General features: G+C 43.2%; 1 protein-coding gene across 4 annotated transcripts; it reads left to right on the top strand.

Annotated features, from left to right (window-relative positions):
- The first annotated feature begins 4,065 nt into the window (after positions 1-4,065).
- On the top strand, positions 4,066-25,952 carry C13H7orf57 (chromosome 13 C7orf57 homolog). 4 transcript variants are annotated; one of them, XM_035135709.2, is made up of 10 exons: positions 4,066-4,229; positions 4,700-4,756; positions 6,821-7,018; positions 8,106-8,220; positions 10,225-10,381; positions 15,859-15,906; positions 17,546-17,646; positions 19,115-19,230; positions 20,657-20,807; positions 24,853-25,930. In XM_035135709.2, exons 2-10 carry the CDS (start codon positions 4,702-4,704, stop codon positions 24,893-24,895), a joined length of 984 nt encoding a protein of 327 aa, XP_034991600.1. In that variant the 5' UTR covers positions 4,066-4,229; positions 4,700-4,701; the 3' UTR covers positions 24,896-25,930. The 4 variants fall into 4 exon arrangements, with proteins under 4 accessions (XP_034991600.1, XP_060138004.1, XP_060138002.1 ...); XM_060282019.1 differs by lacking the exon at positions 4,066-4,229 and adding an exon at positions 4,518-4,562 and having other exon boundaries at positions 24,853-25,949; XM_060282020.1 differs by lacking the exon at positions 4,066-4,229 and adding an exon at positions 4,535-4,562 and having other exon boundaries at positions 20,657-20,674; positions 24,853-25,917.
- Positions 25,953-27,289: the final 1,337 nt, after the last annotated feature.

Genomic DNA, 27,289 nt, shown 5'->3' with positions numbered 1-27,289 from the left:
ATTTTTATGCGCTTACTCCTTGATGCTAAAATAATATGAATAAGGAAATATATAAAAGGGAACTAAAAAGAATTGCAGCGTATTCTGACTTAAAATAGTTAACTATGTGCCATTTTAAGTGTGAGTGTGAAATCAAAACATGTCAAACATGCCACTATTTAGGCATTATCTTTGAAACTATGGTCATGTTGATGCCTGAGTCCCTTCTAATTTCTGGGATTGCCAGGCCAGCTTCTTGGGACCTAAACATGGTCATTAGTATAACAAAGGAAGTGGCTTTGTGCTGGAGAGCAAATGGGTGGGTTCCTCTCCCTCACCTGGCAGGTGCAGAGAAGGACAAGAGTTAGAGTGGGGTGTGAGAGAGCTGGGCTAGCAGGCAGAAGTTGGGGGTCAGAGCCATGCTTTATTTTGGCTTCAACCTAAGGCTGTAATTATGGGAAGAAGCAAGACCTTCTGAGGAGTTAATGCTGTGAACCCATTGTAGGCTCTGGTTGTATATACAGTGGTACCTTGGTTTACGAACTTAATCCATTCCGAAAGTCCATTCTTAAACCAAAGCGTCCTTAAACCAAGGTGTGCTTTCCCATAGCAGCGGACTCAATTTACAAATGGAACACACTCAACAGGAAGCAAAACATGTTCTTATTCCAAGGCAAAGTTCACAAACCAAAACACCTACTTCTGGGTTTGCAGTGTTCTTAATCCAAGTTGTTCATAAACTAAGCTGTTCTTAAACCAAGGTACCACTGTATGTGTAAGTAAACCATATACAAGTGAAACTTGGAAAATTAGAATATCGTCGAAAAGTGCATTTCTTTCAGTAATGCAACTTTTTATTTTTATTTTTACAAATGCTTTTTTTGGGGGGGGAATTCCACAGTAATAAAACAAACAGTTACAATAATGCAAACATAGACAAAAATAAACATCACTATTAAAAGGTAAAGGGACCCTGACCATTAGGTCCAGTCGTGACCAACTCGGGTTGCGGTGCTCATCTCACATCATTGGCCAAGGGAGCCGGCGTTCAGCTTCCAGGTCATGTGGCCAGCATGACTAAGCCGCTTCTGGCGAACCAGAGCAGCACACGGAAACGCCGTTTACATTCCTGCTGTAGCGGTTCCTATTTATCTACTTGCATTTTGACATGCTTTCAAACTGCTAGGTTGGCAGGAGCTGGGACCGAACAACGGGAGCTCATCCTGTCGCTGGGATTCGAACTGCCAACCTTCTGATCGGCAAGCCCTAGGCTTAGTGGTTTAACCCTCAGTGCCCTATTACATTTCATTAATTACATTTCATTTATAATTGACCCACCTAACGATAAATAATTACAATTACAACAAATAAAGGCTTGACATATCTTGCTTTGCATGTCATGCATCTATCTCATATATTGGTTTCACCTTTTAAGATGCATTACTGAAATAAATGCACTTTTCGACAGTATTCTAATTTTCCGAGTTTCACCTGTATATAGTGTGGTAGTTTTTGTAGTCTATGCAGATCTATGCTAGTTAGAAAATGGAGGGGTTAAGGACCAGAGAGCTGTACATAGCAAGAGAAGGCACTGCTAGGTCACACCCCTCACCTTCAGGGAGCGAGAGAGAGTGGCTAGGGCAACCAATATTATTACTATTATTGGAAGGGTACTTTCTACTTGAAATTAGACTTGCAAAAAGCATTTCTTCACCTTAAGCTAAAATTGCTACAAAAGTATATTTTTCTGAAACAAGTAATCAAACAAAAGTAAATTTAAAGGAATCCTGTTGAAGTTTTACATGTCAAAACTCCTTGAAAGGATTTGTACAGAACCAAGAAGAGGGGTCGCAAAAAGCCTCAAAGAGACCAATATATATATTTAAAGAAACCAGACTTGATCTTGGTTGATCTTATGGAAATGCAGCCTTTAATGATCCTGTAACCAAATAAATCCAGTTCAAAACCTGACCTCAGATAGACAATTGCTGCACATGGAAGCTCTACTTTGGACAATCAAGTTACAGGTAGGTAGCTGTGTTGGTCTGAGTCGAAGCAAAATAAAAAAATTCCTTCAGTAGCACCTTAAAGACCAACTAAGTTTATATTTTGGTATGAGCTTTCGTGTGCATGCACACTTCTTCAGATACACTAGAAACAGAAGTGTCCAATCAGACAGAAGTGTCCAAACAGAAGTGGACAATCAATTTACTTTTACTGGATGGGATGCTCATTTTCCCTTTTGTCATACATTCATAATACTTCCTAGGATTCCTTTGTATTCAAATAATATATTGCCTACTTTTTATGTCCTTTATGAACAAATGTGTCAAGGGTGTGGCTAGGTGTGAATGCAAAAGTGTGCAGCAGGAGGGTTGCCAAACAGGGTCTTTGACAGGGTGACAGAAAGCCTAGTTTTGCCCCTGAAGAATAATCTGAGTTCTCACATGCAAATCAGTTGTCAAGTACAGGATACTCAGCTCCTCCAGAAGATGCTAAGGCGATTTAAATGCAGATGGCAGACAGATGCCCCTCAGATAACTGTTCACTATCAAAGCCTTTCGCCAAGACTGAGAAACAAGTAGGAGAACACTTCAATCTCCCAGGTCATTCTATACAATATCTCAAAGTAGCTGTCTTATTACAAAAGAATTTCAGAAATAGACTGGAAAGAGAAGTTGCTGAACTGCAACTTATTACCAAGCTTAAAACCATGGAGAGACCAGGTCTGAATAAAGACATTGGATTCTTATCTCATTATACATGATAAAGCTATCTTTAGCCATCTCAGCCCTTGCTTTTTCCTGCAAGACCAATTGCAGTCAGTCAATCACCCACTCCCACCACAATGAGGGAGTAATACCCCTCCCCACCCTCTCACTATATGTGGGGATCTGGTGACGTCTGTTTCAGTGTATCTGAAGAAGTGTGCATGCACACGAAAGCTCATACCAATGATAAACTTAGTTGGTCTCTAAGGTGCTGCTGGAAGGAATTTTTTAATTTTGTTTCACCCCTTTGTTAAGCAACCAGGAGGGCCAGATTTAACCATTTCCCACTGTGTATTCTGAAAGGAATTATGTAAGTTATAGGAATCACTCATTTCACAGCCAGCTCTCCTCTCCACCTGCATGCCTTAGTGAAAATGTAGAAAAACATTGGATTCAAAGGCTAGTGAGCTCTCTTGGCTCCAATAGGACAGAAGGGACCCAGCACTGCCCAGAGCCATAGCTGCCAAGTTTTCCCTTTTCTCACGAGGAAGCCTATTCAGCATAATGGAATTTCCCTTTTAAAAAAGGGAGAACTTGGCAGCTATGCCCAGGACTCACTTCTGCTTTGCTTTAAGGACACTTCTAGTGGGGGTTTACGGCAAAATTGTCATGCCCATGCTTCTGCCGGCCTTTAGAAATAATAGTTAGGGAAATGCTTTCTCTTTAATTAATGTATTGTAGAATTTTCTACCTGCTTAGACTGTAGCTTTGCTATCTAAAGCAGCATTTTTATATATTCTGCCACTCGGGCACTGACTTGAGCCCCCCCACGGTGGGTGCCCAACATTGGCCCCGTGCTCCCTGGATGTGGTGCCCGTGCTTTGTCACTCCTATTTCATAGAACAAGCCAAACTTTCTTCGTGTGAGAGCTTCTCGTGGGCACTAGATTAAGATCAAACCTCATGGACACACACACACACGTGCTGGCTGTGCACGTGTGAATCCTGGTACTGTACTGTACACCCTCGCGGTAACGCGTTCCTCAGAGGCTTAGGGAGCTGAGGTGATTTCCATCTGTCTCGGGAGCCCTCCTCGACGACGACTCCAGGGCTTTGCCCTTTGGTAACCCGCTTTGAGGCGGGTCCCCCCAGAGGGGCGAGCGGCTCACCTCGCCGGCTGGGGAAGCCCCCCTGCCGCTGGGGGTCGCCCTCCGTGGGACGCGGTGGGGCGCCGGCGAGACCCCCCTCCGAGCTCCGCCGCCTCCCTCGCTCCCTCGCCCGGCCGCCTCGCCCGCCTCCCTCCCTCGGCCTCCCGCTCCCTGGGCGCGCGAAGCCGCCGTTGCCGGGCGACGCGGATTGTTTGCGGCCGCCGCTGAGCGGAGCCTCCTCCGCCTCTGGGTCGCTCTCGCGGCGGCCTCCCGTCCCACTTCGAACTCTTGGACGGCGCGAAGGCCGGGGAAGGATCGGGCCCGGCGGCGGCGGCGGCGGCGGAGGTTGTCTTCCCCCGGGGCGAGTTGCCCTCGGCTTCGCCCAGAACCAGGCGAGAGAGGGCGACGAGGAAAGAGTCCTCCTCTCGCGGAGGGTCTCCAGTCAGGCGAACCGCCCCCCCCCCGTCCCGGCCGGCTTAACCGAGGCCCGTCGGAGGAGCCCCCCCCCCGCGGTTCCCGTGGCTCCGGCGGGCGCGCGCTCTGCTGGGTGGCGTCTCTTTCGGGAGGGTCCTGAGGAGACGCCGGACGCGTGTCAGTGGTGAATCCGTCAGCGGACCTGGGGATTCAGAAGGGAGCCCGAGTCGGGCAGTTCCTGCTGCAGCCATAGTCTCTACAGCGACTCTGTAGTAGTTAAATAGGCACTTGGTTCAGGATGCAGCTTCGAGGTGGGCGGGAAAGTTCGTGCAAAAGCCTTTCTGGTTAAGAAATGGGTGCGGAGTGTGGGGGGGGGAGCCCCTGTATCGGCCGTGATTTGGCAAAATGCTTCCTTTTGAAAACACCAAATGTTCTCCCCGTTGTACAGGTATGAGGAATACAAATAAAGAGCCCCGTGGACCCCCAAATCGATACGCACCATGTGGCAAGTACACAGTTTATAAATGTGATATTTCTCATGTAAAGCGTTTCAAAACTGCACTCTTTTATTTTAGTGAAAATAGCTTACATTTGAATTTGATAGGACACACAGAGCAAAGGATACTGACTCTGTCTTCAGTGCAAAATAAAGGCAAGAGGCAGGTGCAGAAAATGGTGGTCCTAAGGCAGCCTGTGGAAAGGGGGGTGATGCCTTCCAACCAGCCCTCAACTACAGGTGAAACTCGGAAAAATTAGAATATTGTCGAAAAGTGCATTTATTTCAGTAATGCAATTTTTTATTTTTTATTTTAATTTTTACAACTGTTTTCTTTTGGAAATTCCACAGTAATAAAACAAATAGTTACAATAATACAAAAATACACATCACTATTACATTTCATTAATTACATTCCATTTATAATTGACCTGCCTAACGACAAATGATTACAATTACAACAAATAAAGGCTTGACATCTTGCTTTGCATGTCATGCATCTATCTCATAGATTGGTTTCACCTTTTAAGATGCATTACTGAAATAAATGCACTTTTTGACAGTATTGTAATTTTCCGAGTTTCACCTGTATATGCTCATGAACATCCAACTATTCCATTTTTTATATGCCAATTCTTTTTCAGTCTTCAAATCCAGATATTACAAGTTCATTTTCTGTTTCACACATAAGAAGTTTCCAATCCTTAATAAATGTCAATAATTTTTTTTAAATTAATCACGTTAACTTTGCCATCTCAGCTAAGTTGAATTATTTTACTATCCACTTCTCCATAGTAGGTATTGGCGTAGGGCTGTATCTTTCCATCTTTATATCTGTTCCTTTTCTCAAACTTTAATTCAGGACTATATAATACCTTTCTCAGAACTAGATCCTGTGGTGTTTACAGTGTTTAGATATCTTCATTAGCTCACTATTTATGCACATTTAACTTGTGTGCATTCAGTTTTACATGATTGGCAATTTAAAAATACAGTAAAATAAAGGGAGGCAGGCAACCAGGAGAAAAGCTCCTATTCTCTCTTCCGTGCAGGGGTGCCAACTTGAATAAAATATTGGGGGAGCACAGGTAAGCCACGCCCCACTTAATGTGGTGCGCACACACACCATTTGAATGGCAATGCCCATTAACTTTGGGGGGTAGCTGCCCCCTCAAATATTTTATTGGTGGGCCAAAGAGACCTTGACCCCTAGGAGTTGGCTCCTATGCTTGCACACATACACATTCTTGTGCACACTTGTTGTGTCCAGGGAAAAAATGACCAAGATTCTAGTCTGGAGGAGAAGACTAAAAGAGGACCAACAGAAGCAGTCATGGAGCTGCTTGGAGACAAGAAGAAATAATTTGGCTGGTGTGGTTTTGCAGTAAAGGGCAGGAAAAGAAGACCAGGAAAGCGGCAGTAGATGATGCCTTTGGGATCAATGAGGAACGGTATAGGGCTAAAGGAGAAAGCCAGGAGGGTTACAGCAGCAGCCAAGCACCTTGCAGGATTCACAGAAAGAGCTTGGGGGGGGGTATGTGTGGCCATTGGGCTGCAGGTTGGGACTATCCTAATGTAGAGACATTTCTATCTGACTTGACATTGAAATTCCTTTGATCTTTCTAACTCAGGCATCCCCAAACTTCGGCCCTCCAGATATTTTAGACTACAATTCCCATCATCCCTGACCACTGGTCCTGTTAGCTAGGGATCATGGGAGTTGTAGGCCAAAAATCTTGAGGGTTGCAGTTTGGGAATGCCTGTTCTAACTGATGAACAGTACCAGGAAAGGCAGCCACACTTTTAATTGTATGGGTTCCTGTTATATTAGGTCATTGATTTTTGTAGGAATGGGGAGTAGAAGTTATAGAAATTATTCTTTATAAATGCTTTAAGAAGGGCTGGAATAGGTTTCCAGTTTTTCATTTTTAAATAATTATAATTATTACTTATTGAATATATATACCTGGAGGTCTCAGGGTGGTTCACAGAACAAAATCAAATTAAGTTTATACCACTTAATATAATACAAATCTCAAAGTGTGATATTCATCTTTTTGCTTGTTAATGCAGATTGGTACTATCACGTGCCACTCAAGCGATCAGAGGAGTCTGTTAATTCTGAAGCTCCACAGCAGCCAACATCCCAGATCCCAGGTCTCGGTGATTTTGGAGATCCACACAGTGAGATTACATTTGGGGGGCGAAGGAAGTGGATTAAAGACACTGACTCGGAATATGTAAAGCTGGCAAAACAAGGAGGCCGACCTGGTAGTTAAAATTCATATGAATCTTATGGCGATTTCAGGAGGCTTGTACATATAAATAGTCTGGAAAGTGCTATAAGAAATTTGGGGACATTGGGGAGGATAAAACACACAAAATATGGATGTTCCATGCCACCCTGAAAGCTGTGATGTTGCAGAAATGCAGGTTCTTTTGTTTTGAAAGAACCCACAATTAATTTTAGCAGTACAGTATTCTGTAACCTTTTGTGACAGTCTTGGTTGAATTCATACTTAACTAAAAATTGCACATTTACCTTTGAGTAAGGCCAATTGAAATCAGTGGGCTTACTTCAGAGTAAAAGTGCATTGAATCAAGCTGTAAATGCATCGCCTTACCTGAAAGCAGCTATCAGAGGAAACTTGCACATTTTTTTCCAAATAAGTAACAGCCTCGGGGAACAATTTTGTTTGTAAATCAGCATGGAGGGGAGTTAATCCATGCATAAATGCAGTTGCTTTTGTGTTTTTATTTCTGTATATTGGTTTGCTCTGTTAGTAAATAGAAATCTTCTGACAAATGATTGTTTCTCTTGAATTCAAATGGGGGGGGGGGAGAAAACATATGATCTGTTTCCCTTCCCTCCTTTCCAGCCTCTATGTGGATATATATTCAGTATTCTTTTTTGTAGTGTAGGGGATTGGGGAAGGCAGGCAGATTTGTGTGTGAACCATGGTGCATGAGTGTGTGTGTGTGTGTGTGAGAGAGAGAGAGAGAGAGAGAGAGAGAGAGAGAAAATAAGTTTTCCTGTCTACTTAAAAAAACCTCATGCTTGAAACATTTGTTGGGAAGGCACATTGGGTAGACCAGCAGTGGACAACCTTCTCAGGGCCAAGGACCACATTCCCTCAGGGAAATGTGATTACAGGCTGCATACTAGTGGCAGGGCCAGCACCAGGAGATCCTGTCATAGGTCTCTGTCACCCAGTATAGTTTGGCCCTTAATCTCATGGGGAGGGATAGAATGAAGCATTTATCATATTGCCCTCTTGGTTTAATAATGTCCAGAAAACTAGTTATCTACTTGTTTTAAAAAAATAAAACTTAAATAACTCTGTCTCCTTCACTTAAGACTTGTTGAGACATTTTACACCTACTCCACGGAAAGTGTCTCTGGGGTCTTATGGTGCACCCGAGTGGTATACACATCATGGCAAACCAGCAGCACCAGCAGCTGATGAGTCTAAGTAAGTATTCTGTCTTCCAGCTAATCTCTTTTGGGTGACTGGGGAAGAGTGGAGTTGAAGAAAATGTCACAGCATTTGGAAGCACCTGGAACCTTTCATACAGGGCTGGAGCGTCCATTTAGGCAAACTAGGCAGTTGCCTAAGGCGCCAAAATGGAGGGGGCGCTGGCCAGCCTGCCCCACCCCCACCCCCGCCGCCCCGGAGGGCGCCTGGTTGGAGTCCGGGCTGACTTGGAGTCGTCGTCCGGGAGAGCCGAGCTGAACAGAGCTCAGAAAGAGCACTGCAATTCCCGAAGCTGCCACTGGGGGCGCGGGGAGTCCTCAGGCTGGAAAGGCTGGCTGCTGCCGCATTCCCTCCCTCCTGCCTGCAAAGATGGACGCCGCTGCCGCCTCGCTCGGGTTTGCCCTTCTTTGCTGGGGGGTGGGGAGGTTGCAGGGGGGTCTCTATCTCTTTCTCCTCTCCTTTCTCCGGGGAGCCCCTTTTGTCTCCGGCCACAGCAGCAGCAGTGCCAGCAGCAACCCCCCCCCCAATGTCTTGCTGAGGCTCTGCGAAGCCCACCGGGGCGGGCGGGTGGGGGGAGGACCCCATTCCACTGCGATGGGCTGCTGGAGGGGCTTCTGCGTTGGGAGGGGGGGTGGTCTCCTTTAAGGCTCTTCTCTCCGCCTTTTCCCACTAGGAGCCACCCAGCTTCCCACCCCAAAAAAGAACACCCCTCCAGTACCCTAATATTTGCCATCAGCAAACCCCCCCCCCCAGGCATCAACATGCGCCACAATCAACAGCTGAGCTTTGAGAGGGTTTTTCCAGGCACCCCTAGGTTTTATCAAACTTCTGCAAATGGTAAAGGAAGATTTGATTCTGGAAAGATAGCTCCCCTCCACATGCACATTTAAAAACAGAAACCCTTTTCAAAGAGGAGTCTACTTTCCTGACACCCCCCCCAATTCTCAATAGGCTTCCCTCAAAAGTGATTTCACCCCTCTGTGTAAAAGATCCCTTGTGGGTCTTGTTCACATTGCTGCTCTTGAATGTTCTGTTTACTTCAGCCACCTCTCATGATTTCTGTGGTAAAACCCTGAATCTCTCCCCCCCCCCACCTTATTAGAAAGGCAATAGATCCCCTTCCCCTATATTTTGAAGAGCACTTCTGAAATTGCTCCCACTTCCCTCATTCCAGACAGGCGCCTTGCTTAAATTTCTTTCTCCCATACCTATAGGTCATACTATCCATTTATGTCTACGGAGATCCCCAAATTTTCCACCCCTCTAGCAGGGAGGAGCCTGGACTTCTTCACCACATTTCTATAGGGTCCAGCATTTGCATCTGTTTGTAAAAGAACAGTAATAGTACCAGTAATAACAGGCTGGAAAGAACTTGCAGGAGGACACTTTCTGGTTTTTTTCCATCTCTTTGCCTTTGTGGGGAAGGAAGGATTTTCTTTGGGTTGGGATTGGGGGGGGTATTTTTTGTTGAAATGGAATATTATGTGAATATGGTTTTGTATTGTTTTTTCTTTCAATAAAAAGCCCCCCCCTCTCACTTTCTCTCTCTCTCTCTCTCTCTCTCTCTCTCTCTCTCTTTTATCCCCAGGAGCATTTAATCCTAACCTCCTCTTCCTCTTGTGACACTCTTTAGTTCACTTCCATCTTCTGGAAAGCTGCTGCCAGTCAGTGTAGACAATACTAAACAAGATTGACCAATGGACTTAGTATAAGGCAATTCCCTTGTTCCTATAAACAAGCAGCTAAGCAGTTTACATTAAATAATAGGATGAATGGTTGACTCAGTGGATCATGTACCTGTGAGTACCATATTTGCAGTTTATCAGGTAGCATGGCAGAGGACATTGTGTCGCCGCCACACCCCGCCCCGGACCCTGGTAATTGACAGCATGTACACTGAACAAAACTGACAGGCTACTTTGCTGAAGGTTGGGTCTTTTGAGAGCATACCCTGTTCATACCAAAATACTTCACAGTAAACGGTAAAACTGTTTTCCGCAGGCCTCGAGTTTCAGCTATGCCAGACTACATGGTCCATGAGGAGTTTAAGGCTGATCAACCTGCCAGCTATGAGCCTAAAAGAGGGCCTTTTGATTTTGATATGAAAAGTGTTTGGCAAAGAGATGCTGAAGACAAAGAGAATAAAGAGAAAAGAGAGGTATGTGAACCTCTCTTTGTTGGTGAGTGGGTCAGGACAGTAGCATATCACTCAAATCCCAATGAACTAGCACATCTGGTATTTTGTATTTCTCTGCCTAATAATGTGGGTCTCTGCCAAATTTGCAGTTGAAAATACATTATTATTATTATTACTATTATTATTATTAGAATTTGTATACCACCCTGCATCCATAAATTTCAGGGTATTGCTGTGGATGCCAATAAAAACATGGCCGCCATGGGAAAATGGCATGCCATAAAACATAGCTGCCATGGAGAGTGTGGCATAACACAAAATTAGAGAGTACAGTCATGGTGAAGCTTTTCCCATGACTTTATTTCCCTACCAAAAAGGTTTAACTTAATGATTTTCTGTTTGCTACGATGCAGAAATGCCTGTTTCCCCTCAGTGCCAACCCTAAACCAAAGCCTAGGCTGCTATCCTGCATCCACTTACCTGGGAGCAAGCTCCATTAAATACAAAGAAACTTACTTCTGAGTAGATTACATTATACTGTAAGTTAACTATACGGTGAATTCTTAATGAGTGCTTGATCTTTAACTGCTGTACAGCAGGTGACATGCGTAAGCTTCTTTGCAAATGTTTCAAATTTTCCTTTTGAGGGAGAATTTTTCAAATTTTCCTTTTGAAGTTAACATCCACTCAAACATTGTTTAGCAGTATTTGCAGAAAATAACCTCTAGAAACTACCTGATCTCAGATGAAGCCACCACCAACAAAATGCACCCTGACTGCTAAGGAAAGCAAGAGGACAAACTACAGAGATTCCGGGAACTAAAAAATAAGACAGAAGCAGGAGAAGTGCACTAAAGGGCGGGGGGGGGGGGGGAGAACAACTCTTCAGGACCCAGCGTTTCCTGTTATCTGGTGTCCAAACAGCTCACTTACCAATCACAAATCCGTCTTCACTGATTGGCTAAAAACATTGATAGGCAGGAGTAGCCAGACTGGCTCATTTCATAGAATTTGTGGAAGTGTTAAAAAATGATCACCCAGGGGTGAATATCCCCTTTTGGGGCAAGGTGCTTGTTAAGTTAGTGATGGTCCAGCTACAAGCATGCTTGGAGGAAACTGATTACTTGGATCCATTCCACTCTGGCTTCAGGCCTGCCCATGGCACTGAAACCACATTGGCCACTTGGGATGATGACATTTGTTGGGAAAGTGATAGGAGCTTGAGTTTGCTTGTTCTGCTTGTTCTCTTAGTGGCTTTCGGTCCTGTTAACCACAATATCCTCCTAGAGGAGCATTGTCTCAGAGAGGTTGGGGCTGGGGACCTTGTGCTTCAGTGGGTCCACTCCTACTTCCAGGTACATTTCTAAGAAGTAGTTATGGGAGGCTAGTGTTTGGTGTCCTGTAGGGTCGCATCTTGTTTCCCATGCTATTTAACATCTATATGAGGTCTCTGGTTCTGTGATCAAGAGATTTGGAGTGGAACTTCATCAGTATGCAGATGGCACCCAGTTCTATCTCTCTGTTTCATCTGAATCAGGAGAGGCAGTTGAGGTGTTAGACAGGTGCTTGGAGGTAGTGGTTTGGATGTGGGCCATTAAACTGAAGCTGAATCCTGAAAAGACAGAGGTTTTCTGTGTCCCAAGTTCTGATACCGAAGAGGTGAGGAGATGGCTTGTTCTGGTGAGAGCAGGTCCACAGCTTGGGGGTGTTTTTTGAATTCAACGCTGTCACTGGAAGCTCAGGTGGCCTTAGTGACCAGGAGTGCCTTTTCCCCCAACTATGGCTGGTTCGCCAGCTACGGCACCTTTTAAACAAAACAATTTGGCCACTGTACTCCATGCTGTGATAACTTCCAGATCATATTGTTGTGCAGTGGTACCTCGGTTTACAACCACAATTGGTTCCGGAAGTCTGTACTTAACCTGAAGCGTACTTAACCTGAAGCGAACTTTCCCATTGAAAGTAATGGAAAGTGGATTAATCCGTAAACCGAGGCGGTTGTAAACCGAGGTACGACTGTACTGTGTTCTGTGTGGGGCTGCCCTTGAAGACACAGCAGGAGCTTCAATTACCGTAGTCTGAAATGCAGCGGCCAGTTTACAGGATGGGATTCTATTTCGATCTCACATAACCTCTGTTTTAAAACAGCTGCACTAGTTGCCAGTTTGTTTCCGAGGCCATGGTGTTCACATTAGTGTTTATAGCTCTGATTGACTCAAGCCCCAAAGCAACTTACAGTCACAAAAATCAGGTGGGTCCTAAAAATATACCTCTCCGTAAGAAGAGCTCTCTGAACGAGGCCAATGGCCCACCCACTCCAGCCTTCTGCTCTCATAGTGGTCAACCAGATGCCTGTGGGAAACCAGCTATTACCCAACTTTCACCCTAAGGTCACAGAATAATCACTGCCGTGGGATCTTAGGATGAAAGGTGGGTAATAAATGAAAATAATAATGATATTTTTTCTATTGAATTACACAAGTTTATTTGCACTGAACATAAAATGTCACCATATGATGCTATTCCGTTCAGTTTACCAAGCTGTGTCCTGGGACTGGAAAGAAATCATCATCGGCTAAATTGATGTTGGTTCTGTATAGACTCCAGAATCCTTAAAACTAGACTAGTTGCAGACCCTTCCTTTACCTCCCAGCCCCAGAATGTGTTGTAGGACTTAAGAACACAATCCTCATTTATAATGTCTTCCATGAACAGCAGATTTGGGGGCTGGGGTCCAGACACTTGTACTTTTAGAAAAAGCTGGAGTGTGCCTCCAGTTTATAGAAATCAATTTTTTGGGGGGGGGAGTATGGGATTTGGGTGCTAAAATCTACCATATATTTTGGATAGTCATTTTTCTGGATGTCTCTGTTTTCTATGGGTCTGGCTACCTCTCAAGATACTGTATTGTTCCCAAACTCTGTACAGTACAAGGGTTCCCGAGCGGGAGATGGTAGTCTTCATCGATGTTTGGATGCCAAGGCACTATTTTGAATCAAGATGGCAGATCAAAATGTGACTTTGGTGTGAGTTTGCCTGGTTTTTGGCGTAATGGGTCCAGACTACACCATTTTGGATGGCTTTGAAAATTTTGTTGTCCCATTTGGCAAGATAGTTCCTACCTGCACCATTTTGGATGCTTCTTGAGATATTGTCACCAAACTCCGCATCAGGATTCCTCATATGGAGGTAGCAATATTAATCTGTCTTTGGACACCAGGCACCATTTTGAATCAAGGTGGCAGACCAAAATGTGACTTTGGTGTAACTGCTCAATTTGGTAGGATGGGCTCAAAGTACACTGATTTTTACACCTCTGAAGATACTATCACCCCATTTTATAGGCCTTTGCCCAATTTGGAATGACAGTTCCAACCTGAACCAATTTAGATGCCTCTTGAGATAACATCACCAAACTCAGCAAGAGTTCCCAAGGTAGAGGTGGTGGTCTAATCGTACAGTTGGACACTGGACACCATGTTGAATCAAGATGACGGATTGATATATGACTTTGCCCAGTATAGCATGACGGGACCAAATTACGCTGATTTGTACACCTTTAAAGATACTATCACCCTGTTTGGTGGGACTTTGCCAACCAGTGCCAAGCTTGGATGCCTTTCAAGAGATAGCATCAGCACAATGTTTCCCAAGGTGGAGGAGGTGGTCTATGTTTAGATGCCAGATGGCATGTTGAATCAAGATGACAGGCCAAATTAATGCTAAGTAAACATTAGCTTCCCTTACCGCAGTCAAATCAATTTGGGGCTGGGTCAAGCATTCCCCAGGGAAGGGCGAAGCCCAGGTGGGTGAGTGGATAGTTATGCACAGCCCTAAAACTCACTAATTGCACTATCCTTTTAAAAATCACAATATTTTGGGGTTTCTTCAAATTCCCAGTGAAAAATAAAGTGTTAAATAATCCCTTTGAAGGGTGTAAATTTCTTATGTAAATTGGTTGAGATTCCTGCATTGCAGGGATTTGAACTAGATGACCCTCGGGGTGGGGGTGGGGATGGCGTTCCAACTCATTCTATGATCCTGGTTATGACTTAAGATGTTTTTTGTATCATTGTAATTAAGCTGACAAACTAATAAAATTAGTATCGGGTTGGTTGGTTTTTTAATTTCCCTGCTTAATTTGTACCAATTCTGTGAAACTAAGACCTTGACTAAATGGGAAAGAGATTTCTCTGTTCAGGGATAGCTTCTTGTGCTCTTTGAGGACATTCGTGGCAACAGTGGGACTGGGGAAGAAGTGAAGCAGGTGAGATTTTTGCTCTCTGCACCAGCATCCTTGCTTGGTAACATCAAACCATAGTTTGGCATAGCACCACATGCAAACCAGGTCATAGTATCTTAATTTGGTGCATTTGTCTCCCAGCTCTTTTAAGGATCCCTCTGAAGTAATATTGGGCACAATTCAGCCAAAATTAAGCATTGTAGTTTATTTCAGTAGCAAAGCTGCTTTGATTAAAACCTCTCCCACTGAATTGGGTGAAATTAACTTTGAATGGATAGTGTGGTTTTTGTCCTTCTACAGGAATCACATATAAACTTAACTTAATTGCCTGATGGCCAACCCTTATCTCTAAACCTTGAGAAATAACTGCTGAAATCTTGGATTTAAATTTCATTAGCTTTCTGAAACTTTCATTTTACATATCTTCTCAGAAGCAAGTCCCATTGGGTGTAATGGGCCTAACTCTCAGATAAGTACATTATTGGATTGCAGTCATAAACTGTTTTCATAGTTTATCCTTATTTATCCTTCCTTATTTAGAGTTATGGGGTTTAAGTGTTTTATAAATAAATACTAGCTAGGAGTACTGTTTAATAGTTTATTCTATCAGAGAAAAGTGTGTTGGTTCCAGTTAAAGAAATAAATCCTTAAGGACATATCACAGTACAAAAACATTTTAATCCCAGAGGGTTCTTCTCGGATCTCATTAAAAGCATGGAAGCCTCTTGTGCATTCTAGATCAGGTTATTCAAGTGATTATAGACCATTCTTTTCAGCTTCCAAAATATGTGTTCTTATTTCTGAACGTTAATGTTTATTTGGGAGTGTTTTCGAGAACACTGGTTATCTTTTTATATTATTATTAAAGCTTCCATACTCTGTTTCTAAAGAGTATGGAACTAGATGTGAAATGGGACAATCAGGAACAAAGATATCCATTGAGGGTTACCTTTAAAAAAAAATTAAAAGCAGTATCAGAATCTTACTGGAGCTGTGGCTCAAAGAGGAGACATAATATTGTTTACATCATTTTCATGATTTAAATTTTACCTCGCCACACAAAAACACACACAAGCAGAAAGGTTCTATTCTTTCTGAAATGAAGTTTGTACGGAGGCAAGTCAGGTAGTATACACTTTATGTGACCAAGCTGATCATTTTTGTAAAACGTTAAACATTCTTTCTTAATCTCTTTTCTGTTACCTTTAAGATTTATTGTTTAAATTACTTTTTTTTAAAAAAAAAATCCCAACAGGAAAATGGAGTACAAGTTGAAGGCTCTCCAGGCAGCACAAAAGAAGAGGTGAGTTTTCTGAAACTAGAATTGGATTTGATAAAAGACAGAGGGAAAATCTCAAATTGACCATTTTTAAGATTAAGCCAAGAAACAGGTATTTGGCGATTCCATCAGCACATCATTGCAAAATCTTTCTCTAAGTTACTATTGTGGTCTCCCCTCCTTTTAAAAGTCAGGGTTGATTCCTGGATGCATTTGTATTTTTAGTAGTTTGCTAGCCAGCTTCAACGTTTCAGATTCTGGTAAAGAATAAAACTGGTTAGCAAGAAAAGCTTTTTTAGTACTGTTCCAATCAATGCTCTTTTAGTATTCCAAACAGCCTGACTAAGGAGTTCACTTTGTGGTGGAGGGGCTGGGATGGGCACGTGTAAGCCCATATTCCATTCATGATCTTTTACCTTGGTTAATAAATTCTGAAGTTTCTGTATGCATCACCCTGTGTGTACTCAAGTTTTGTCATTCTGAAGTATGCACCTGCTCAAAAATGTGAGCTTTTTCTTAAAACCTGAGACTAAACTTGACAAGATTTTAAATGCATTTAACATTCAGGATGGTAATCATAACTGAAATCACAACAGGTTTGTAAAGCAATTTTAACTCTCTGCCTTCCTCCTGAGGATAATCCCTCCTCTGGTATTTGCTTTGTAGGGTGAGGAGGAAATACTAAATTATCACCAGTGGGGGGATTTCCTTCAAAATCTGCAGGCAAAATTTAAAGAAGCATATAACAGCATGGGCAGTTTGGCCCTTATATTTTAAGATAAAGCCTACATTTTTAGCATTAAAAAGGCACATACCACTGGTAATCAGAACTTTAATAAACACAGGTAGTGCAGACACAACATTGCAAATGTGAACTTGCACACATGCTCCCTCCAGCACCTTCTCACTTCAGTGCACATATTTAAAACCTGCACGTTAAAGGCGCACTTAACCTTTCATAAATCCCTAACAGAAACCAAGCAACCTTAACCATCCTTTGAAAGTAATGCTGAAGGTCAGTCTACATGTTCTGTTACAGCTGATTTGGATCGCTGTGGTTAAACCACTGAGCCTAGGGCTTGCTGATCAGAAGGTCAGCGGTTCGAATCCCTGTGACGGGGTGAGCTCCCGTTGCTTGGTCCCAGCTCCTGCCAACCTAGCAGTTCGAAAGCACGTCAAAATGCAAGTAGATAAATAGGAACCGCTACAGCGGGAAGGTAAACGGCGTTTCCATGTGCTGCTCTGGTTTGCCAGAAGCGGCTTTGTCATGCTGGCCACATGACCTGGAAGCTATACGCCGGCTCCCTCGGCCAATAATGCGAGATGAGCGCGCAACCCCAGAGTCGGTCACGACTGGACCTAATGGTCAGGGGTCCCTTTACCTTTACCTTATAGCATATAGGGAACTGGTGCAGTCTTGATTAGCCCAACTCAAAGGTTCTAGTCATTACATACCAAACTTTTTAAATTTCTCAGCCTAGACAGATCAGATTACTTTGAGTGGCAACATCACAAAAACAGGAGCCTAATATAGGAGCCATGTACAGATTGCTACAGCATATATCGCAGGGAATATTCTTTCTTTTTAGCTGTTATTTCAACCTGTTTTAATCATAGGTGTATGTATGTCCATTACTAAATTAGCATTGTCTTTTATACACAGATAAAGCTTCCTGCTATAACGCCAAGATACCCACACAGAACACCACAACCTATTGCAACTAAAGAATTTCATGGAGGAAACCGACTCTACTTCCCTCCAATGTTAGCTAAATATAATTGCTGTGTTTTAAATCCAGACCTTACAGATGGATGTGCAAGTACTCAATTTGCCAGTGTAAAGCTGTGCATAAAATTGTTACCCCTTGCTCCAGTTCCGTTTGCTGTATGAATTTGTGTATTGCATCATAGTGATGGCTATATGCTGATCTTAACAATAAGCCTATGACTGAAATTATAATCACAATAAGATATAGTTGGTAGGCATTTGGGAGGCAGTATGTACACTTTTTAAAAAAAGTGTAGTTTGTTAAAAACTACCCTAGATTATCATATGTACACTATCAGTTATTTGTCAGTGTACCAGATGAGAAGCCTTGTTGGATGTCATGTTACATGACTGGTAATCTGGAACAGGTGAAAATGGGAACCAGAGTATACCTTGCTTTATTTTGGGAACATATTCAAAGGCGCAGCACAGGTTCTCTGTACCCAGGATGCGTGTGTGTGCTGGGGCAGGGGCAGAGTGTGGCTGCGCGAGCCCAAGCCCTCACTGCTCACCAAGCCACAGTGGTCTGAGCTGGCAGCGAGTGAGGCAAGGGGAGGGAGAAAGGCTTGAAGCCACCTCACAACGAGGGCAGACCAGCAGCGGCTGCCAGAGGCTCTCGCCTCTCCTTGGTGGGTGGCGCTGCTGCTGCCATCTTCCTCCCTCTCAGCTGGCCATGAGGAGAAGGAGGTTCTGCTGCTGCCGCAGCCCTGAGAACCCAGCCAGGGCACAGCTTGGTGAGTGAGGGAGCCTGTCGGGGTGTCTGGTTGTGCCATCTTGCACCCTCTCAGCAATGTATGCCCCCCCATTGCTATGCTCTTGATATCATTTGGGATTGCTGTAGGCTTGACGTCTTTCGATCACATAAGTTACTTGTCTTAGTCATTCATATTTACCAGTAGTTCCTGTTTTCTCTGGGGTTACTTAAACAACTTTTTCTTCACTGCTGGATGTTGGGAAGGTGTGCATCAATGTATGTTGTCCCTGTGTGAAGATTTGCACGTGGCTCTGTTCTACCAGCTGGCATTCAAAGAACCATGCAAATACTTCTACTAGAGGCCTTTTTGCTACAAAGCCAGAATGCTTCTAATACCAAAGGAAGCTTCAAAAACACTTTTTGCTATAGCACAGAGATCTGGTGTTTAAAAAAACTCACCAGACATGCTCAAACATTTGGATCCACCTAATGTAATTCTTTGGCTCTCTGCTTCTCTGTATGTTTGCCTTGGGATGCTCTGATGATCATATATTTGTTGTCAACAATTACTGTAAATTACTGTAAGTAACCGTTGAAAAACTATGGCGCCAGGTATAACCATTGACCATTTGGACTCATGGCACTCTTCTAAAAATGTCAAAGACTTTTATTTGCCTATTTCAAAAAAAATGTTACCATAGTAAAGAAAAAGAAAAGATGGGTACCAGTTTTGATAAAAGGCTTGCTTCTTGTTTGGTGTTCTTATATAGGCCTGCTCACAAAAAAAATGAACCTGTAAACTTCAGCAAACTGATCAGCAGTGGTTATGGAGATGAGTGGCTTCAGCAGCGTGATGACTGGGAGAAAAAGAACTCGCAGCCTAATGGTAATGTTTTAGACTTTTAAAGAATATGCAGTATTTACTGACCTATGTCTTCCTTTGTAATGTAAAAGGTAAAGGTAAAGGGACCCCTGACCATTAGGTCCAGTCGTGACCGACTCTGGGGTTGCGCGCTCATCTCGCATTATTGGCCGAGGGAGCCGGCGTATAGCTTCCAGGTCATGTGGCCAGCATGACAAAGCCGCTTCTGGCAAACCAGAGCAGCACATGGAAACGCCGTTTACCTTCCCGCTGTAGCGGTTCCTATTTATCTACTTGCACTTTGACGTGCTTTCGAACTGCTAGGTTGGCAGGAGCTGGGACCAAGCAACGGGAGCTCACCCCGTTGCAGGGATTCGAACCGCCGACCTTCTGATCAGCAAGCCCTAGGCTCAGTGGTTTAACCACAGCGCCACCTGGGTCCTTTGTAATGTAGACCCATGCAAATATGTGTATTAATCCCATAAAACATTCCAGTAGATATTTTTTAATTGGGCTTCAATTCATAGCTTGTATTTCCTACAAACCTGGTATATTGTTTATTTGGGATAAGTTTTGGGGATTTTGTTTCTGTTGAGATAGAGTAAAGGTAAAGGTAAAGGGACCCCTTACCATTAGGTCCAGTCGTGACCGACTTTGGGGTTGCGCGCTCATCTCACGTTATTGGCCAAGGGAGCTGGCATACAGCTTCCAGGTCATGTGACCAGTATGACAAAGCCGCTTCTGGAGAACCAGAGCAGCACATGGAAACGCCATTTACCTTCCCACCTGAGCGGTACCTATTTATCTACTTGCACTTTGACGTGCTTTTGAACTGCTAGGTGGGCAGGATCTGGGACCAAGCAACAGGAGCTCACTCCGTCGTGGGGATTCGAACCGGCAACCTTCTGATCGGCAAGCCCTAGGCTCTGTGGTTTAACCCACAGCGCCACCTGCGCTGATAGAGTAGATAGAGTAGAGCTAACTTAATCTGCACTCATTCTGCAGTGTTTGTGGAGCATACAGAAAATAAACTACTTGAGTGCTGTATGTTATGCACTAAACATTTACACAATTTTATATGTAACTTCTGTAAACTCCAATGGAAATTGCTTCCAAGAAAGCATGTACTGGACTTAGTATGACATCGGACATTGTTGCTTATGCCAAATCATAATTCCACTTAAAGATGCAAGATAGCATGGGATAAATGGCACCCAATTATAATATTTATTTTAAAATGCTCCATTTGAAAAGACTTGCCTTCTAATAAGATAATAGCATTTACAGAACAAAGCCTGTGCAAATATCCTATTGTATTCAAACCTTTGGACACCTTTTTAGCTCATTGCCCCCTAACAAATACCTTGTAAGACTATTAAAGCAACTGAGGCTTATTTTATGACATGAATGCATATTAAATAAGGAATTCCTTTTCTGTTGTTTCTTACAGATTCTCTTCTTCCTCCAAGTGAGTACCAGAAGAAAATAGAAAAGAGGCAGAAAGCTAGGAAACACACATTGTCATACAAAAGAAAACCTAGATCTCAATCTGGACTTGAAATGGGGGCCCAGCCTAAGAAGCCATTCTTCAACCTCAGAATGTATGCCACCCAAACCACTATCCTACCAGCCCGTTTCTGCCTTAACAGATCTAAGAATTATTCATTTCCAAACATATATAGTCTTTTTCTTTAATTGTTAATAGAATTTAACAGTGAAGGAAAGTAACCTTTTTAAACGTAAAGCTTATTACAAACGTTTTTAATATAAATTTTTACTTCTAGCTTAATTAATTAATTGGGGGAAAACCTTTTGCTTTGTATAGAGCAGTGGTTTGTTTCTCTTTCCCACCCATTTCGCTGTTATCCACAGGCAGAGATCTCCTTCGGTGTACCAGGGGTGGGCGCTCTCATAAATTCTGCAGCAGCCTCTCCTGTCACTCCTCAACATGTCACACTTCCCTTAAGTTCACTTCTCTTAAGTCTTTGCAATTGGGTATTAGTAGACCTAGAAGAAAATATTTTCTTCTCAATTTCTATTCTTGGGCATATCCAAATAGAGGGCAATAACACTGCATTTATTTTAAATTGGTTGAAAGTTTTACGTTGGAAAGTCATAATAAAATACAATTACACATTCTACACAAGGTCCCCAATCGTGAGAGGGAGATCAGCATATGCAGTGATGCTTACCTCATTTTTTTTCTGCACTGCATCACTGGCTGATTTTTTAAAAAACTAGAACCATAGAATTGTAGAGTTGGAAGGGACCCCGGGGATCATCTAGTCCAGGCATGGCCAAACTTGGCTCTCTAGCTGTTTTGGGACTACAACTCCCATTATCCCTAGCTAACAGGACCTGTGGTCAGGGATGATGGGCATTGTAGTCCCAAAACAGCCGAAGGGCCAGGTTTGGCCATGCCTGATTCTAGTCCAACCCCCTGAGTAGCTGCTTGCAATTCATTGTGGGATGCTGCTGTTTGGAGAAACAAAATTAAAGTCCTACAGCACCTGCTTATTTTCCACTTGTGCCTCACTGGATGAGGCCATTATGCAGAAGGCTGCAAACTCAAGAAGAATGTAGAGTTCATGATGTAAAGCACATACACAATAGTAGGGTTGGAAGGCGTATCTAGTTCAAGTGTTTCCATGTATATAGAATTTATCATATCCAAACTACTTCTTAGAACTTAATTCCACATTTCAGAAGCTCACAGGTAGGAAGGTTATATTTGTGTTGTAGTGTCGGTAGAGAATAGAGAATAGATCAAGCATAGTTAAGATATCCACAGTGATTTCCAAAGGGACCATGTATGTGCTACGGTATGTTGGAGAAGGTAAGAAAAGGAAAGAAAATTGATTAGCCAGGATGGCTGAGACATGGGGAGAGTTGTTCTATGAAGTTTATTAAACTTGTTCATGCAGCTGAGGTCTACTAAAGCAAAGCAGAATACTTTTAGAAAAGGACAATAATCCAAATTAGGACAATGAACTAGTGTGTCAGAATAACAACTCTGTTATATGCCTCAATTATTACATAAAACCCATCATTTAAAAAATTGTGCTGCAATCCCATTCAGCCAATGTGTCTTTATTTCTGAGTAGGCATGCATGGGATTGCACTGTAATGCTCTAGTCCTCAACACTCACCTAGAAGTAGGATCCACTGACAACAGGGTTTTCTTCCAAGTTAGATGCACAGCATTGCATGGCATGCCTGGAATCATGCACCCTGCATAGGAATTTAGTTTAAAGGTTTTCATAATCTACCTGCACACATGGGATGCAGTGTACTTGGCAGGCTAATTGATCCCTCATCAGCGCAATCTCCATTGGTTCATGTGTGCTGGTTAAACATGGAATTTACTATTCTAGGATAGTATTTCCATAGAGTATGGGGGTGTATGTGGAAGTCATCAATGTAATAGAATACTGAGGATATAAAAAGTGTATTTTTGTTATTTTAAAGAACTTCAGGACTACCTTTTAGAACAGACCTCACATGCAATTCATCAAAACCGTTAATCGAACAATAAACAGAACAATAAAACCCTATTTCCATCTAACAATAAAACTGACTAAAACAAGCCCTGCACAAAGAGCCCCAATTATCTAGCATTCCAATTTAGACTCCAAATGCCTTTCTAGACAGATGTGACTTTGAAGCTAGTTTAAGTGAAACTGGGGAGGGCATCTCCCCAAGGATTGAATTCCATAGGTAATGAGAAGACCCTGTTTCTTATGACCACCAATCTAATACATTTTACTGGTAGGCATCTCAACAGGGTCTCCATATTGCTGCAGGTGGTCCCTAAGGTAACCTGGTCCCATGCCATTTAAAGCAGGGGTGGTTAACCCTTTTTGGGCCAAGGACCACATTGGCCCATGGTCATCCTTCCAGGGGCAAAAGTTGGTGTGGTGAGCACTGGACTTCTCAGTACTGCCTTCCAAAAGACTTTCCTGCCAACTCTGCACTATTTTAAAGCATTTTTATTCATGCATTATTACATTCAGATACAGGCTGCATTCAGATACAGCTCTATTTTAGAGCTTCCTTGGCAATCACCAGCACTTTGAATTGGACTGGGAACAAACTGGCAGCCAGTGTAGCTGACACAATATTGATGTCACATAACTGATTGCTTGGCCCCCACAAATAGCTGGGTAGCCACATTTAAAACAGTGCTTGAATAACTATAGGAGGTTATCCAGAAAGGGTAACAACAGGCTTATCAACTTAAGCTGGTTAAAGGCTCTTCTGGATACCACATCTAATTTCTTGTGTTAGCAGAGAGCCCAGAAACATACCCAAGGTATGTTCCCCTTAAGGAGAAGAAGTGCAATTCTAGTAACTGAAGCTGCAACCAACGGCGCTTGCATTTCATTTCTTTAATTGATTTGGTTGCATTTATGAATGGCTTCCTATGTAACTTATTGAAGTGCTTTAACACTAAAAGCATCAACAATAAAAACATACAAAAAATACACACTATGGTTGCATCTTGTGAGGGGGAGTATGTTCTGGCGGTGGTGCATATATGCAAAAATGTGTATACTTGGGCCGGCTGCTCCACCAACCTTACCTTCCAGGGCTGGTGTGCCGAGCAGGCCTTTTAAATGGTTGATGTTTTATTGTGTTCTTTAGATTTTGTTGGGAGCCACCCAGAGTAGCAGGGCAACCCAGTCAGATGGGTAGCATATGTTGTTATTTTGTGACCCTTTGGGTCCCTTCCAACTCTACAATTCTATGATTCTACCTCCGTCCCTTCAAGCAAAGCAGATTACTTTTAAACTCTCCAGATTGCTTAACAGGCAAGTCCTGCTCAGCATGCAGGCTCTAGGATGCTCTCAGGGCCATCCAAGTTTCCATGCAAGAGCATCCCATATTTCATTTGACAGCCATTTAGATATTTGAAGCTGGGTGTCGTATCTTCTCTGTCTCCTCTTTCCCAGGCCAAGCACATCCAACTTGCTCAACTATTACTCAGCAGGCTTGGCTTCTAGACCCTTGATCATATTGGTTGTCCTCTGCACACCTTCCAGCTTGTCAATATCCTCCTTAAATTGTAGCACCCAGAACTGGACACCATATTCCAGGTGTGGTCTGACCAAGGCAAAATAGAGCAGGACTATTACTACCCTTGATCTGAACACTATAGTTCTGTTGATGCAGCCTAGAAGAGCAATGGCTTTTTTTGTTGCTGCATCACATGTTAGGCTTATGGTCTTCTAAGACCCGTCGTTTAGTCGTGTCTGACTCTTCATGACCCCATGGACCAGAGCACGCCAGGCACTCCTGTCTTCCACTGCCTCCTGCCTCCTGCAGTTTGGTCAAACCCATGTTAGTAGCTTCAAGAACACTGTCCAACCATCTCGTCCTCTGTCGTCCCCTCCTCCTAAGACCCCTAGAACATACTATTAAAGCAACACTGTTCACACTGAAAAGGAAATTAGAAAGAGGAAGGCCGGTCCAAATGCACAAGGAGCAACCCAATTTCATTGTTGTTCATTCATTTCAATATTACACAAGCAGGGCCCATCCTTCATTGACCTCAGAGAATCTTTTTTGTACAAGAAAGAAATTGATATTTAATGTCTTTGAGTGAGAAAAAAAATGCTCATTTTTCTATCGCCTCTTGTTTTGCAGATTCAGAGACATCCCAGCCAGAATCAACACAAACAGACAATGAGTAAAAGCAGATACTTCATAGAATTGTCAAAATTCTCACTATTTCAAAGCAGCACTGAGTGCAGAAGACTATAATAGAGCTTAGGAAGCAGGCTTCAAAAATTATATGTTGATGTGTTAGATTATGTGTCTTTTTAACCAGGATATTTAAACAATGGACCACATTCATCCCTGTTGGCTTTTCTGTTTGTTTCAGTAAGTTTGCAACTGACATGAGTTTGGTCCAGTAAGTTTTTAAAGCCTGGATGCTTGCTTCTGCTATTAATGCCTCCGTCTGTATCTGAACCTGCTTTCTGCTTCTGATATCACTTTTCACCCACTTCTACCAAGGTTTGCCTTGTAACCTCATGTTCTAAAGCTACGTGGGCTGCTTGAGAGTTGGTGAACAGTACAGAAGCATCCCTGCAGTCACGGGACCTGGTTAATGGATGCTTTGCTATGGTGTTGCACTACTGAAGAGAGTCTGTAGTGGAACAAAACACTTGAGACCAGTTTGAGCAACATAAACTTTGCAAAGCTGAGTCTTTATTTTTCTGCTTCCAAGTGTTGAATGGGGTAAGTAAAAAAGCCAGATTGTTGTGATGTTTTATATATTTTGAACTTGTATGTATATTGGCATTGAGATTATTATTCAGGAGGTTGGATTGAAATGATAGTTTTCAACACCATTCTCATTTTGTTCTGATGTATACCTCGCAACATATAAACTTGCATATATACTTGGAATTCTGTTTGAATAAACATCACAAGAGAGTGATAACAATTGCCTTTTAACTATTTCTTAAAACATTAAAGTGGTTTTTTTATCGACTAGGCACATTAGCCAACACAATGTATGTTACAACAGCAAAGGACAAAATTATGATACAAAATCTACTCAAAAGTTACATTTCAACTAAAACAAGGATCATATCAAATGAGAATATCACATAGCTTCTGGAGTACTTGAGTCCTATTTCCAGTTCTGGGAGTCACAATATAAGAAGGATATTGACAAGCTAGAATGTGTGCAGAGGAGGCAACGAAGAGTATGGAAACCAAGCCCTATGGGGAACAGTTCAGTTGGGCAAGTTGAGCCTAGAGAAGAGATTGATTGGAGATATGGTAAGGTAAAGGTAAAGAGACCCCTGACCATTAGGTCCAGTCGTGGACGACTCTGGGGTTGCGGTGCTCATCTCGCTTTACTGGCTGAGGGAGCTGATGTACAGCTTCCGGGTCATGTGGCCAGCATGACTAAGCCGCTTCTGGCGAAACCAAAGCAGCGCACGGCAACACCATTTACCTTCCCACCAGAGCGGTACCTATTTATCTACTTGCACTTTGACGTGCTTTCGAACTGCTAGGTGGGCAGGAGCTGGGACCGAGCAACAGGAGCTCACCCTGTCGGGATTCAAACCGCCCAGCAACCCCAAGGCTCAGTGGTTTAGACCACAGCTCCACCTGCGTACCAGAGATATGGTAGCCATCTTTAAACATCCAAAAAGTTGCCCCATGGAAGATGGAGCAAGCTTTTTTCTGCTGCTCTGGAGGGTAGGACCCAATCCAGTGGATTCAGGTTACAAGAAAAGATTCTGACTAAACAACTTTGACAATGGAACAGACACCCTTGGGAGACTGGACTCTCCTTCATTGGAGGTTTTTATGCAGAGATTGAACTGTCCTCTTTTGCAAATGCTTCAGTTGCAATTTGATGACTCAGGTTCCCTTCCAATTCTACAGTTTGATGTTTCTCTAATAGCTGGTGCAGTAGTGAGTGACACAACTGGTTTTATATGTTCAGACCATTTTGCAATGGTCAGCAACCTGGCTTTCAAATTCTGCACAAGCTTTAGTTTCTTAACAGGGTCAGGTTTAGGAGTGTGAGCAGTGTGCATGCACTGGGTGCTGAGCCGAGGGGGCACCATCTCAAAGCCAGGTAAGTGAGGCGCTGGGATTTGAGACATGAGCCTTCTTCCCCAAGCCTAGTTAGCACTTTCCCAGCCAGGTGCCTCCTTACCTTTTCAGTACCTCCTTCCCAAAGCCAGGCGCTTCCTTACCTGCCTTTGGGAAGGCTGGGCAGGGGCACCAGTTTTTGGCCTCACACAGGGTGCCATAGTACCCAAGTCCACCACTGTTCTTAATCATCTTCAAAGGCAGCCCTGTGTATAATGCATTGCAATAATCTAGCCTGGAGGTTACTAGAGCACAGCTAGCAGATGTCCGGCTGTCCCTGTCCAGAGAAGGAAGGGTGAAGCAGAGATGCCAATAGCAGCTGATGGAAGGTGCTCTGTACCATTGAGGCCACTTGAAGCCCAAATTGCAGCAATGGACCTGGGAGTACCCCCAAGCTATGCACCTGCTCCTATGGCAAAATGGTGTGTGTGTGTGTGTGTGTGTGTGTGTGTGTGTGGAGATG

This window comes from Zootoca vivipara, chromosome 13 (assembly GCF_963506605.1).
Source record: "Zootoca vivipara chromosome 13, rZooViv1.1, whole genome shotgun sequence".
NCBI lineage: Eukaryota > Metazoa > Chordata > Lepidosauria > Squamata > Lacertidae > Zootoca > Zootoca vivipara.
The sequence above is the reverse complement of the archived record's forward strand: the minus strand, read 5'-3'. Positions and strand labels throughout refer to the sequence as shown.

Coding starts and splice junctions, on each gene's coding strand:
- C13H7orf57 (XM_060282019.1), top strand. Junction 4,757..6,820: donor AAATCGATACGCACCATGTG/GCAAGTACACAG, acceptor TTGTTAATGCAG/ATTGGTACTATCACGTGCCA. Junction 15,907..17,545: donor CAGGCAGCACAAAAGAAGAG/GTGAGTTTTCTG, acceptor TTTTATACACAG/ATAAAGCTTCCTGCTATAAC.